The sequence below is a fragment of the Pipistrellus kuhlii genome, unplaced genomic scaffold (assembly GCF_014108245.1).
Source record: "Pipistrellus kuhlii isolate mPipKuh1 unplaced genomic scaffold, mPipKuh1.p scaffold_m20_p_3, whole genome shotgun sequence".
In the NCBI taxonomy this organism is placed as follows: domain Eukaryota; kingdom Metazoa; phylum Chordata; class Mammalia; order Chiroptera; family Vespertilionidae; genus Pipistrellus; species Pipistrellus kuhlii.
Window position 1 is genome coordinate 102721109 of NW_023425529.1, and position 16145 is coordinate 102737253.

The following is a 16145-nucleotide window of genomic DNA, read 5'->3' on the forward strand; positions in this document are numbered from 1 at the left end:
ACAAAACAAAACAAAACAAAAACACTAAATGAGGGCGATGACCTGGAAACCAAATGAAGGAAGTGTTTCAAGGTGGAGTGAGTGATTCAGGCATCAAACCGCACCTTAGGTCAAATGAATTGTGGACTGGAAAGTAACCCTTGGGTTTAGCAACATAGAGGTCATTGGTGACCTGGATGAGAACAGCTTTAGTAGAGTGGTTGGGGCAAAAGATTAAGTGGAGTGTGTTTCAAGAGGAAATGGTTGGAGAGGTATAGGCAATTCTTTGGTGTTTTTCTGTAAAAGAGGGAAGGCAGTTAGACTTAGAGGGAGTGCAAAATAAAGAGAGGTAGCTTTTTTGTTTGACTAATTGATTTCATTTGGCTCAGTAGTTGAGCACTGACCCATTAACAAAGAGGTCACTGGTTCGATTCCTGCACAGATTACAGGCTCAATCCCTAGTAGGAGCAAGCAGGAGGCAACTGATCAATGTTGCTCTCTCCCATCGATGTTTCTATATATCTATCTCTCTCTCTTCCTGTCTTTCTCTAAAAACAAAAAACAAAAAAATTTAAAAAATGAAATACTTGAAAACAATAACAATAAAAAACAGATCAATGAGGCATGTAACAGATGAATGTACCCCAGGTACATAATTGTATGAAAGAAGCCAGACACAAAGAGCATATACCATATGTTGACACTTACATGAGCTAAAAAACAGGTAGAGCTAGTGGTTACTTTGTGACATACTGAGTGGGAGGGGGCTTGCAGGGACTTTCCAAGGTATTGGAAATGTTTTATGTCTTAACACGTTAAGTCCCATGTCAGTCACCGGGTGACTGACACTATAGTTTAGTCCAGAAGACAAAACAAGCTGGGCGCTTAATGTGTTATCTGAACAATGGCTACACAAGTATATGCATATATAAAACATCGTGAAGCTGTGCATTAGAATTTGTGCATTTCATGTAAGTTATGCCTCAATAAAAATGTTAAAAAACTATAAATATTAGTTAGGCTCTACCATGCATAAATAATTGTGGTGCCGAAGAAATAATAAATAAAAAATGGGCCTTGTTCTTGTGTGAATTTAACTCCCATTAAGATATAAATTAATCAATAACATCAAGAAATTACAATATAAACTGGGATGAGCGATATGAAGAAAAAGACCCCAGTATAACAGAGGAACTGACCAGGTCTGGACAAGTGACATTTTTAGCAGAGGTAAAGGGAAAACAGAGGCTGCTCCAGGAAGAGGGAAACAAGTGCTCAGAACTTGGTGCCAAAGGAAGCAAGCGCATTTAACTAGATGGAGCTTGTGACCAGATCACTTAGTTAACTTATGGGTAGTGAAGACCTTTGGCCTTTAGTTAAAGAGCAATGGAAGCTGTTGAATGGTTTTAAGGGGAGAGCTATCTTAATCAAATTTGAATGAAAAGATAGCTATGTGGATTTGAGAGAGGAAAATTAGGTAAGAGAATACTCCATTAAAGGAGAATTGTAATTTGTAATTGCCCAGTCTAGCATTAGCCTATCTCAGAGAGAAGGCAGGAAGAACAGTAAGGGAAAGGCATTAACTACAGATTTGATGTCTCCTTACAACTAATAGAAGTAAGTCTATTTTCAAGTCCGAATGTGAGAAATAACAGTAATACAGAGTGCCTCCAGGGAAAGGGGCCAAGGGTCTGGGAACAAAGGAGGAGGGGGACTTTTCACTGTAAACCCTTTTGTACCTCGCAATTTTTAGTCATGTGCATATTCTATTGTACTTACTTCAAATATAATTAAAACATAAAATTAGTATCAATCAACTGGAGGTTTCCTTTTATTGCTAATAAGTCTCAAAGGCAGAGAAGTAAAAAGACATTTTAACAAGCCCTTTGGATGTCATGAATAATAGTGAGATCGCTGTGTCCTGCTCACAGCTCACATTCACCATGGATGAAACATGACTACATTTACAGAATCTCCAGCAAAAAAGCTTCTTAAAATGTAAATAATTTAAAATCTAAAAAATGCATGTGCATCATATAAATTACAAAGATTATTAGGTAGAAAAGATCTTTTAATATCCTGGATTTTTATTTCATTATATCTAGTCTATGTGAATTTGCAAAAAAAAAAAAAAAAGCACTATTCATGTAAACCAAGACAAAAATGAAAGTTGGTGACTTGGCACAAAGGACTATATTATAAAAACAATCCCGGTAATCTTATAATATCCTCATGTTTTAGATCAGTGAAATCCAGATTTGCAGCTGTCCCACAAACTGAAAGCATGTAAATTTTTAGAATATGAGTCAATCCTAAGATTAAAGTTTCAGTTTATAACACTTCTGTGTTTTAGTTACAAAGTCATAAATAAATCTAGCATGACAGAGAAGGTAAATATTTTCTCAGTTGTTTATGTAGCCAAAGAGGACAGGAATTTAACATGTAATTAACCACTTAGGTTTTTTGAGATATGCACCAAATGGTAGTTGTATTTAAAAAAGAAAAATGTTTTGTTTAACCTAATATTTGCTTAGCAACATCAAATTAGTGCAACCTGGGCAGCACCTTCACTTCACAAGGAGAGTCCTCACTTTCCTGTAAGAACTAGAGCTTAAGAACAGAAGGAAATGCAACTTCTTCCCCACAAAGAAAAAGAAAACAAACGAATTAACCAAATAGAAGGGATGAGGATGGTAAACAAATAATTCAAATTCAATCATTAGAGACAGAATGATGAATTTTGAACAATGCTGGCAACCTAGTTCTATTAATAGTTTTCTTTTACGTATTAAAAAAAGAGAGACCTTTATGCCATTCTTTAAACCGACATCTGACCAATCATGAGGTAAGAATAGCAAAGGTCCAAAGCAAATCTCAGATTTCTATACATACACCAGTAGAGGCCTGATGCATGAAATTCATGCAAGGGACTTGGCCCTCGCAGCCCCATCTTCATCCGGAAGGTATTTTGGCTGTCTGGTCTAATTAGCATATTACACTTTTATTATTACAGATATATACTCACACGTAACCACTGTTTATCTCACCAGCCTTATTTTAAAAATAATTGGAAAAAATCTGATTGGCATTTTAATCTTGATGGTAGAAATAATTTTATAAATACTTATTTTCTTAGTGTTCTATTCATTATTCTAAAATTAAAGCCTTTAAAGTAAAAAAATAGGCTATATGAGGTCAATAAGCTGTGATACAATTTTCTATTAATGCTAGAAATTTGTGCATAGGGTGTGTGTGTCTATGCATCCCACAGCCCAGCCTGCACCCTCTCTAATCTGGATCCCTCTCACAATCCAGGACTACTGGCTCCCAACCACTCACCTGCCTGCCTGATTTCCCCTAACCACTTCTGCCTGCCAGCCTGATCACCCCCTAACCACTCCCCTGCCAGCCTAATTGATGCCTAACTGCTCCCTGCTGGCCTGATAGCCCCTAACTTCCCACCCCTGCTGGCCTGGTCACCCCAATTGCCCTCTCCTCCAGGCCTGGCTCCCCTGAACTGCCCTCCTAAGCAGGCTTGGTCCCCCTGCAAATGCCCCCCATCCCAGCAGGTCTGGTCCCCCCAAACTGCCCTCCCTTGCAGACTTGGTCACCCCCAACTGCCCTCCTCTGCCAGCCCAGTTACCCCTAACTCCTCTCCCCTGCAGGCCTGATCTCCCCCAACTGCCCTCCCTTTTAGGCCTGGTCCCTCCCCTGCCAGCCATCCTGTGGTGGCCATCTTGTGTCCATATGGGGGAGGCCATCTTTGACCACATGGAGGCAGCAATCTTGTGTGTTAGAGTGATGGTCAATTTGCATATTACCTCTTTATTATATAGGAAGTGAACTAAAAATTGTGAAATCTCCAATGAAAAGCTTTGAAATATATAAGGTATCTCCCAAAAATGTATACATAGTATAACAACTGATAGCTCAATTTTGAAAATGAAATGTATTTTAATAAACACTGCCTTTATAATCATACAAAGTGTGTGTATACATTTTTTTGGGACACCCTATACATTTAAAATAAAAAATATGAAAATATAAAAAAATATAAAAAATAATATTTAATCTGCTTGAATGCACCATTTTCAGATATCTACATGGATTCACATATTCATGTGCACTCACATATGTATTTGGAAAAAAGAAGTTCTTAAAAGTTGACTATAAGTAAACTAGAAAGAAAATAAACTCTAGTAGTAATAAATCAAAATCATAACACTCAAACTGTATGTAGCAATGTACTTTCTTATGGTGGATATTTTTATTTTTCTTCTTTTTAAGACCTTTAAAAAATAAAAATTCATACAGTAAAGTAAATACGGTAAAAGGCTCCCCAAAAAATCTGCACTCTTTCATTATAGACTTCATCTCCCTACTCCTACTCTGCTACATGGTTAGAGGTCTGTTTGAAAGTTAATCTGGGATGAGCACACTGTAAAAACAGTGGGTTTACCACTGGTTGCTCTCCAAATGGTAAATTAGTGGTTACTTTCCTTTGTACATATAATCATGACAACAGCAATGTCAGCCTATGGATCTGGTCTAAATACTGAGAAATGTCAACATGAGAAGTTCTCAAATAACACATAAGTTGTATGCTAAAACTTCACTTATTAGTCTGCTATTTGGGAACTCAGAACACGCATCCAAAATAAATTTTGTATAAGTGATGTTCCAAGCTACCATACGTCAACATAACCCTAAAATAACAGAAGAGCAGACCATTATACAGTTGTAATTGTAGTAGTAGAAACAGAAGAGGCAATGATATGTTTAAAATTTTATTTTCTGCTTGCACCGTAGAAAAGTTGTTCCAATTAGAGCTTCTCCAACCACAGTGTCTGATTAAGCATTGCCCACTGCTTAAATATTCTTATGGATTGTCTCTTAAGATTCTTACCCAGCCAATTTTCCCTGTTTAATGTTATCCATAACCATAGAAGTCTCTCTCTAGGCTCCAAAATCTACAGAGCTCCAGCTTTGATCATTATCTGGGTTACCAATCACTGATCCCACAGCTGCTCACAGGCATCTTCACTTGGATAGGCTAGTGTAACCTCAAACTAAACTCATCATTTTTTGCACCCCTCACCCCTTAAAGCAGTTATCCTTCCTGTATTTCACAGAATGCCTTCTCCACACCTATTCAAACTGTGGTGCCACACCCACTCCTTTAGCACCATCTCCCAACCTACCAGGCACCAAATACTGAGTTCTGGCTCATGGCCTACTGGAGCCTTTGAGCCACTCTCCATTCTACCTAGCCATCTTTTTTCCCCTCTTGCTTCACCTCCCATGTCTACCCACTGCTATGCCTCCGTGAATACTCACTTATGTAGAGAACTCAAGGATGAAGAAGAAGACAGTAGTAGTCTGGTGAAAACATAAAAGGCACCTCTTTTTACCCCATGAATATTTCAGGGAATTAGACTCCCTATGAAAATTAAAAATTAGGATCCCATCATATCCTTGTATTAACTGTATTATGCATAAGAATATCTCAATCTTATGTTTAGTCCATCTTCTCACAACTCAAAACAATTTGAGGGGGCTCATGGAATATTTTACTTAATAATGAAATGTTTCACAGATAGTTGGATGTAATGATAATTATGTATACACCCCCTTCCCCACTACACAAGCCATTTGTAATACAGGCTCTATGAAGGCCAGGAATTTTTGTGTTCCATTCACTACTATATCCCCATCTCCTAGATACCACACAGCACATAGCATGCACTTAATAAAAATACCTATTATAAATATAATATACAAATTATTAAGAATAACTTAAGTATTATCTAGAATATAAATAATTGAATATATACAAATACATAAATTGGAATTTGGATATAGTTTTCTTTATGCTAAATAAAAAATCAAAGCCTGTATGCTCTTTGATATGTGACTAAATTTAAGACAATTTTCAGCAGTTTGTTCTAGAGACAGAAAGTTATACTTAATGTGAAATACATATGATCATTTCTGTATAATCCTATATAATAAAAAGGGAATATGCTAATTGACCATTGGAAAGATGGCAGTGACCACAGCTAATAAGGAGATAATATGCTAATTGACTGCCACACCCTCCAAAATGACAGTGCCCAGTCCCCTCAGCCCCACTGGGGAGGCAGGTGTGTGGCAGGGACTGGCCCGCCACCTGGCGGGCCCAGCCCTCCCTGCACCTGCCTCCAGAGTCCCCCAGTCCCCTCAGCCCCTCAGCTGCCCAGGGCCAGCCCAAGGTGCAGGCAAGCTTTGATGGCAGCTGCCCAGCTGCCCAGCTGCCCAGGGCTGTCTGAGGCACAGTATAACGAGGGCGGGCCGAGGCTTGTGCTGCCGGCAGTGGCAGCAGCAGAGGGGTGATGGGTGTTACCTTCCCCGGATTGGCAGGTTGCCTCCCACCCCTGCGGGCTCCCAGACTGTGAGAGGGGGCAAGCGTGGCTGAGGAAACCCCCTCCAGTGCATGAATTTTCATGCAACAGGCCTCTAGTTAGAGATAACAGAAATAGATCTGAAGGAAAACCAGTCTCTAGTAGCAGCAGCCTTTTTGATCCTCACTCAAGGATATGGTTTGTTTTCTTTAATTGATTTTGGACAGAGGAAGGGAAAGAGAGAGAAACATCAATATGGAAGATCTGAGAGAGAAACATGGATCAGTTGCCTCCTGCATGTGCTCAGGCTGGGGACTGCACCTGCAACCCAGTTATGTGCCATCACTGGGAATTGAGCTTGCATCCTTCTGGTGTGTGGGATGGAACTCCAACCAACTGTGCCACTCGATCAGGGCAAAGAGTCTTTTTGAAATGATGTTGTTTGAAGCCAGTCAGGTATATTCCCCAATAAGCCTCCAGCATACACCCACCCCCAAAGATGTACAGGTAAGCAATGTGCACAGATCATATAAAACCCTATCCCCCCCCACCCCCAACCCCGACCCCAGGTATATGGAATAATAGGTGTGCCACTTTTAATCAGTATAACACTGTGTCACTATAATATGAGTTTGTTGCTGGATACAAAAGTGAAACATAAATGTGAAGTGGACACTATTCACAAGAAACATGTCTTCCTTTCACATTCTTTGTTGGTGTTTGTTCTAACAAGACTAATGACCAGAGACATCAACACATCATCCAATGCCATAAATTGCATTCCTAAAAATAACTTTTTTACTTTAGTTTTAAAAACTTTTATACTATTAAGAGTACATTTTAAATCATATATGGACAAGAAGATAAAATACTCAGCTATCACAATAATGTAAAGCAGGAGTGGGGAACCTTTTTTCTGTCAAGGGCCATTTGGATGTTTATAACATCATTCCTGGGCCATACAAAATTATCAACTTAAAAATTAGCCTGCTATATTTGGTCAAACATTTAATTAACTTACCCCTAATGTGGTCAGACCAAATGATTTCATTGGCCTTAGAGGGCCCAAGGGCCAGACATTCCCCATCCCTGATGTAAAATAAAGAATTAAGTAGGCTTCCATGTGCCCAGGACTTTCTTAATATGCACATTCCTGTTTTGTTTGAAGTGGGTCAAGGACAAACAAAAGTCTTATAGGCATCAATACTTACTTAGAGAACAGACGTATGAGAGACAGCTATAACACCAATATTCACTAGTCTAAAAAATTACTTTAAAACACTGAAATACAACAGCATCATTAACAGGGAGCATGACTAATAGCTTCCACTTTGTTCTTATTCAAGATTTTGCTGGCTATTGATTTTTTAAATTTTTTTTGTGGTTTCATATATATATTATTATAGAATGAATGTCTTTGTTATTTCGATAAGGATTACACTAAATCTGTAGACTGCTTTAGGTAGTAAGAACATTTTAATAATTTTAATCCTTCTAATCAAAGAGCAAGTATATCCTTCCATTTATTTGTATCTTCTTCAATTTATTTTTAAGTGTTTTACAATTTTCGCATTACAAGTCTTTCTCACCTCTTTGGTTAAGCTTATTCCTAGATATTGTATGCTTTCTGGGGAAACTGTAAATAGAATTATTTTCTTAATTTCTCCTTCTGATTGTTTATTATTGGAATATAGAAACACAATAAGTTGCTGTAACCTACAACTTTACTGAATTAATTTATTAGTTCTAATAGATTTTTGGTGGGATTCTTAGGGTTTTCTATATATAGTATCATGTCATCTGCAAATAATGGGAATTGTATTTCTTCCTTTCCAATCTGGATGCCTTTTAATTCTTTTCCTTCTCTTACTGCTATGGCTAGGATTTCTAATACTATGTCCAATAGAAGTAGTGAGAGTGGGCAACATTGTCTTGTTCTTGATCTTAGAGAAAGCAAAGTTTTCAACTGTTCACCATTTGAGTATGATATTAGTTGTGGGTTTCTCATATATAACCTTAACTTGTTGAGATATATTACTTCTATATACACTTTGTTGAGTTTTTTTTTTTTATAAAAGAATGTTGGATTTTGTTAAATGCTTTTTTTCTGAATCTATTGAGATGATCATATGTTTCTCCCTTTATTTTGTTAATTGGTGTATCACATTGATTGATTTATAAATGTTTGACCATCCTTGCATCCCTGGGAGGAGTTCCACTACATGTATATAATCCACTTAATGTACAGTAGGTCCTCAGGTTACAACGGAGAACGGTTCCTATGGTGTGACGTAATGCGATTTTCACCATAAGTCGGAACCCATCTACATAAGCATCTACATAAGCAGTAATGAAGTGAAACAGTAAAAAAAAAAAAAAGGAAGATAACAATTCTTAACCTTTACTTGTGGTAAGTAAATAATAAAAAACATAAAGCACACATGTACATATGTTGAAATGATGGAACTTTTTTTTTTTTTTTTTTTTTTAATAAATACGTGGGAGATGGCGACATAACCATGAAATGATGTACGTTGAGTCCGATGTAACCCAAGGACTGCCTGTATTGTTAAATCTGATTTGCTCATATTTGGTTGAGAATTTTTCATTTATGAAAAGAAAAAAAATGATTTTATAAATTTTTTACAGAGAGGAAGTGAGAGGGATAGAGATCAATGAGAGAGAAACATCGACCAGCTGCCTCCTGCACACCCCCTACGAGGGATGTGCCCGCAACCAATGTACATGCTCTTGACCGGAATCGAACCTGGGACCCTTCAGTCCGTAGGCCGATGCTCTAGCACTGAGCCAAACCAGTTTTGGCTGATTTCCATTTCTATTAAGTTAGAAGGTAATCCTGGAATTACAGGTAGCACACCTCAAGCAAGCACAGTCTGCCTGAGAATGAAACAAATACAGAAACAAAAAGCTGAGAAATGGAAAGATAAACATTTCTAACAATATTTTCTGAGAAAATAGACTAGATCCAACTTAACAGAAATCAGATATGTATCTGTACCTTTCAGTTATGAGATTCAATAAATTTCCTTTATGAGTTGGGTTTTTATCACCTGCAAAGAAGTCAGTGACACTGCCAAATGTACCAGCCAATATTCTTTCCAGCATAACTTGTAGGACTAAAAAAACGCATGACTTCAGATCTTGACTTTTAATCCCTACATAATCACTAACTAAATGATCTTAGTTAAGACATGTATTTGACTAAAGGCCCGGTGCAAGAAATTCATGCACGGGGGTGTAGGTGGGTGTCCCTCAGCACAGCCTACACCCTCTCCAATCTGGGACCCCTTGAGGGCAGTCGGACATCCCTCTCACAATCCAGGACTGCTGGCTCCTAACTGCTCGCCTGCCTGCTTTCCTGATTGCACCTAAATGCTTCTGCCTGCCAGCCTGATCACCTTCTAACCACTCCCCTGCCAGCCTGTTTGCCCCTAACTGCCCTCCCCTGTAAGCCTGGTCCCCTCCTAACTGCTCTCTCCTGTAGGCCTGGATCCCCCCAACTGCCCTTTCCTGAAGGCCTGGTCGCTCCCAACTTCCTTCTTCTGCCGGCCTGGTAGTCCCTAACTGTCCTCCCCTGCAGGCTTGATCACCTCCAACTGCCCTCCCTTTAAGGCTTGGTCCCTCCCAAGTACCCTCCCCTGCTGGCCATCTTATGGCGGCCATCTTGTGTACACATGGGGGCAGTCATCTTTGACCACATGGGGGCAGGCATCTTGTGTGCTGGAATAATGGTCAATTTAGATATTATTCTTTTATTAGATAATATTAGATAGGATAGAGGCCTGATGCAAGGGTGGGGACCGGCTAATTTGTCCCGGATCAGGGCGGGAGTCCCCTTGGAGTGTGGGGTGGCCTAGGTGAGGGGTCTGTGGTAGTTTGCAGGCTGGCCACACCCCCATGGTGACCCAAGTGGAGGCCCTGGTATCTGGGATTTATTTATCTTCTATAATTGAAACTTTGTAGCCTTGAGCAGAGGCCAAGGCAGGCCAGGGAAGGTGGAAACCTTGGCTTCCTCCATTTCCCGGGGCAACTCAAGCCTCCTGCTCTCTCTAGCTCGGTGGCTGCTGCCATTTTTGTTGGGATTTATTTATCTTCTATAATTGAAACTTTGTAGCCTTGAGCAGAGGCCACTACAGGCCAGAGCTGGGGGAAAGCTTGGTTTCCTCCACTGCAGGGGCAACTCAAGCCTCCTGCTCTCTCTGTGGCCACAGCAATCTTGATTGGGTTATTTGCATACTCACTCCTGATTGGCTGATGGGCATGGCTTGTGGGTGTAGCAAAGATATGGTCAATTTGCATATAACTCTTTTATTAGATAGAATTAAAATTAATAATCATATCATCTTATATAGCTAACCATTTTTCTCCTTACAGAAAAATAATTAGACTATAGACTGATGCCAAAGACCTTTTTTTATTCCTTTTTCCTAGGAGTTTAGGAAAACACTGCTACCAGGAAGAAAATAAACACGTGTAAATGTATGACTAGAGTCTTTGCTGATTTGGCTCACTGGATAGAACATCGGCCTGCTTACTGAAGCGTCCCAGTTTTGATTGTGGTCAAGGGCATATACCTGGGTTGCAGGCTTGATCTCTAGCCCTGTCTGGGGCAAGTGTGGGAGGCAGTCAATGTGTCTCTCTCACATCAATGTTTCTCTCTGTCTCTCCCACTCCCTTCTACTCTCTGTAAAAATCAACAGAAAAATTGCCTTGGGCGAGGATTAACAAACAAAAAAAATATATTTATATGTATGGCTAGAGACATTAAATAAGCCAGTCAATTTCTATGATTTGCCCCATGTGAAATGTTGATATAAATGTAAGGATTCCAAGTTATGGGAGAGAGAAGTTGATCACAACCTACTAACCACTGATACACTAACAGAACCACTCAATGGCACATGACAGGATCAAAATGCCAGACTCACAGTGTTTGGAACATATGGTAAGCCATAAAATTTCTCCTGTGTTTCCTTGAGAATGTCTGTGGTTGATCGCCTCAGGGGATGCTTCCCATGGTAAATTTGATCCAAAATGGCATAAAAGACCTAGACAGATGAAAACATCTATTTAGTTTGGGTAGCCCATTCTTATACCTAAGATGTGTTATATGCATTCCAGAATAATACTTTTAAATCACAGTCTAAAACATTCACAAATATAGATGTATAAGGCTTGAGATATATTTTGTTCAATATTTAACACTATGTCAATGATAAAAAGGAAAGCTCTCAACCTTCATGATTAAAGATATTAAAAAATTTTGAATCTTATCTACAAGATACTCTTTAAATATAATGTAGCAACTTAAATTTGTGAACACACAACTGAAATTTTGCCTTTCTCTGTATCAGCAATAAATATGGTTAGAAATATGAAAAATAAAGTTATGACAGTGACTCCAGAACAAATACTGTTTGCTTTTATCCCTGGAATCCCATATATCTTAAGTGAGAAAAAATGAAATGGTCAGAATCCTATTTTTGTAAGGAGAGGTAAAAGAAGATAAAAATGTGGGGTGAGGTGGAGAAAGGAATAACAATCTAGTGTCTGGTGAAGACAGATGTTACAAAGAATTCTGATACAGCTGTTGGAGATTCTGGAGCTAGAGCCAAGTCACATCTGGCACCAGGAAGTACAAAAGCAGCAGCTGCTGTGCAGGGACAATTCTGGTTTAAGGAGGTGACCAGAGGAAAAGGATCACTCACCTCAAAGTAGAAGATATAGGCTATTGAAACATAATAGGTGAATAAAGCATTAGAAAAAGTTTGAATGTGAAATCTGCTGCTTAGTTCTGAAAACTAAATTTTGCATAAAATCTATAGTAATGATAAAATGTTTTTTGACTTGACTGTTATCATTGTTTGGAGTTCACCTGAAATAAGAAAGTAGAAAATGTTTTATTTTAAAGAAAAAAATTCTGATATGCAATTATGTTTCTGATATGTATCTTCCAGATTCAAAAATGGAATTTTCAGAGAATGTGCAGCTGTTGACTTGAAAGAAGTGAGGATTAGTTTGGATAGAAGAAAATTTTAAAAGACTTGTAGCTTCTGGCTTCATCTAGATATACAATTGTGGTTCTAAATTATAAAGTCAAGTTTAAACATTCCCTAGAAAAATATAGGCATTTTCTAAATATAAATGGTAATCTAAACATATAGCTACATATAGCTCTTTCAATTCTATATTCTATAATAAATAACAATGCATAAAGATAAACAGGAGCCAAATTTCCCATACAAGTCTTGTCTATATTTTAACTGGATAAAATATTAGGAATTAAAACATTTAAATTCTAATCTCAACTAAGATATTGGTTTTTTTGGTATGTGTGTTTTTCTTGTTACAATCTATAAACAAATAAGAATTCAAGAGTTTTATTCTTTCAATTTTATCTTTCACAAGTGAAAGGCATAAGCATGGAAGATTTTTTTAATTATAAAAACAGAGCAAAATAAATCAAATGCATGTATTTTAAGCACATTTGCAGATAAACCAAACAATTCTAAAGTGGTGAGCCTATTTGCTCACCAAGGGAGTAATGCATGCCTGGGATCAAGATCTTTAGAGCTACAGAAAATTAAGAATCTATTTGTAAAACAATGCACTGCAAATAAATAAATAAATAAATAAATAAATAAATAAATAAATATAATTTTAATACCCCTCTAGAAATCTGAAATAATCCATTTCCTTTCCACCCTTGTTTTTCTCCACTGTACAAAGAGACTATTGTATATGAAAGCTGGTTCCTATGGTTTTTCTAGTAAGAGGTTCTCTCTTTCTATCTCTCCCCCCTCCTCCCTTTCCTTTTCCATCTTTCCTATTCTCTCTATCTCAAGAAGTTATTCTTTCTAGAGGGTGGGAGAAGTGAAAGGCTGGTTTTCCATTTTAAAAGAATATCATTGAACAACTGTTCAAAATAAGAGCCATGATAAAAATTTTTAAACTAGGACTTGTATTATAATTATCAGCAAATCAAAAGACTTTTTCTAAGTAATGCTAATTTTAAAAAATAATTCAGAAATTCATTTCTAATTATATTGATATAAATATATACTAAATAATGTAAATTAAATGTAAATTTACTGTTTTGTCTATAGTAGGTTTTTTTTTTTTACAGAAATATATATTTTAAGGTACAAAAAAAACCAAAGCTCATTAATTACTTTTTAGGGACTGAATTTTACAAAAGTATAAAGCAACTAAGGAGTGGCTACACTTTTAAATAGATAACTAGATCATTATAAAGTAAATATTTTGAGATGCTTGAGATAAAAGATGGGTGTTTAGGTAATGTTTATATAACTTCAAAGATCTGAAAAAGAGTAAGAATTCCATAAGCAATCTCAGAAATTACAAATAACCTAAAACATCTAGTATCATGTAGACCTGGCATCCTACATAATAACCCTAACATGCAAACTGACTGAATGGTGGAATGACCAGTTGTGGGCAGCTCCTGCGTTGAGCATCTGCCCCACAAGAGGGAGGTGATGGGGGGGGGGTGTGGGGGGGAGTTTGAGCCACAAGCGGGTGGCGCTAGGCTACCAGCCAAGGCAAGTGCCAGTGGGGGCCCTCCCAATTGCCATGCCCGCTGGTCGCCCGACAGATCGGCCCTGATCGCCAGCCAGGCCTAGGAAGCCTACCCTGTATATTGGGAACAGTCTCTTAGACTTAAAAATTTAGAGGCAAGGCTACTCTAACACTGAAAAAACAGGATGACGTAGCAATGACATGCATGGTCTCTGGCTTGCACATTTTGTGGTCAGCCCTGATGCTAACAAAGCCAATTACTTAACCTCTCTGTTTCAATTTTTCCATCCAAAAGACGGGGAAAATGGTACTACTGCCTCAGAAGGATCATGCTATGCACTACTTTTTATAATCAGGGCAAAAAAATGTAGCTGCTCATACAACAGCAAGATGCCTTTCACCTGTATGAAAAGTATGGTCACTGGTGCAAGTGGCGTCTGGCAAGGGTACAGAACAGGCTGAGGGACTCTGCACCCCATTCCCCTGGTGCACAAAATTCGGGCCTCTAATCTTTTTCATAAAAAGATGATTCATAAAGTCTTCCTAGTCTTTATCTGGAAACCTGGGTAATAGGCTTTGAATGTTATTGACATAAAGTCATTACTCTTCATTAGACTTCACATCTAAAAACACATTTTAAAGCAAAGTGAATAAGAATATATAAATTTGTTGCTAAAATGTATAATTTAGAAGAAATCATGTAACTTTTCCAACTTTTGATTTACCAGACTGAATTTAGAAAATAACCACATTTAACATCTACTTCATTAGGACAGTGAGGATTGAATTAGTCAATTTGGTTAAGTTCTTTGAACTCAGATGAAAGAGGTTTTAGAAGCATAATTATTATAATAAATGTGTAGCATTGGAAAGAATTTAAAAGTTATATATTTATTTTGAATAATTACTCTGGAAAACTTGAGAACAATTTGAAGAGTTAAGACATGAACTAAAGTACATACATACCTGAAGTTGCATATCAACTGCAGCGCAAACCTTTTTAGATTCACAAAGACGAGACACCATATTTTTGGGCATTGACTTGAAAAACAAAAGAATATGAATGTGAGTAAATTGCTTAATAAGGAATTGCACTTTGTTACTTATGAGATGGTAAAGTTTAAAAGTTAATACTTTTTCTGCTCCTTTATAACAATGAATGTAAGCCTATTCAGGTGACTTATAAGTGAATAGAATAAATGGTTATAGAAATCAAAGATTAAAATGTCAACAAATAAATTCTAATTTCTAGTGCCAATAAACTCTAATGGAGCTGAACTGATATGCTAACAAAAACACGTGATACTGAATTGCATATTCTTTTATTTTCCCACCTGAAAGAACTGCAGAGTTCAAGTAATCAGTGTAATGTCCCTGTATGATGCATGCTTCCTCTCCAAGACTAATCAGACCCGATCCCATAATATCACATCTCTGAGAAATAAACTAGTAATGGAGTTAAAGGAGTACTTTAGACCATCTTAAATATAATTTAAAAATCATTAATATTGATATTTATTGAAGAAAGCTACTACTTTATGGAATTCTACTTATAATCTAATTTAAGCTAAAAGTCTCTTTAAAGAGAAATCCATTATATAAAAGACCTATCGCAGGTTACTCAGCACTCAAATGATATAAGGCACCAATGAGTGATAATTGAGCTGTAAGGGGAACTAAGCTTTCCCTCTCTCTCTCTCTGCCCCAGAACAGTGGCTGGCACACAGCAGACAATAAATATTTGCAGAAGGAAAGAATGAACACCAGAATGATCATTAAAAAAGTCTTATTAAATGAAAAATTAAGTAGTAAATGAAGAAGACTCAGGTCTCTTCTTATTTGTAATAAAAGCAAAGTAGGCAGAAAAGGCAATTTAAAGAGTTACGATATGGACTGAAGGAAGTTGCATACTGTAAGTTCTGATACAGGTAAGAGGACTGGAGGTTTTTGACACTGGGACACGCACCATGTATAAAACAAAATTTCCTCAAACAGGATTTTAAAAAGTAAAGAAAGATTTTGTTAAATCATATACAGTATACCAACAGCTTATATTAAACTGTTCAGGTTTCTTTAAACCTTCCTTTATATTATATCTTAAGTTGATAGGATTCATGTTATACTTTAACTTTTCATAAGTAGTATTTTATAAAGTAGTAGATTCACATACCTTTAATAGCTTCACTTTCATAAAAACATATATGCGGAAGACAGCATTTTGTCTCA

The 16145-nt window shown here is 37.3% G+C and overlaps 1 protein-coding gene across 3 annotated transcripts in view; it reads right to left on the minus strand.

Moving 5' to 3' along the window:
* The window catches only part of LOC118729008 (mitochondrial intermediate peptidase), a 181588-nt gene that overhangs the window by 62417 nt on the left and 103026 nt on the right, over nt 1-16145 (minus strand). For all 3 annotated transcript variants that reach the window (XM_036456232.2, XM_036456229.2, XM_036456231.2), the window contains exons 15-16: nt 14886-14960; nt 11309-11428 (exon numbers count right to left, since the gene is read on the minus strand). In XM_036456232.2, coding sequence (XP_036312125.1) covers nt 11309-11428; nt 14886-14960 — 195 coding nt within the window. The remainder of the gene's footprint in view (nt 1-11308; nt 11429-14885; nt 14961-16145) is intronic.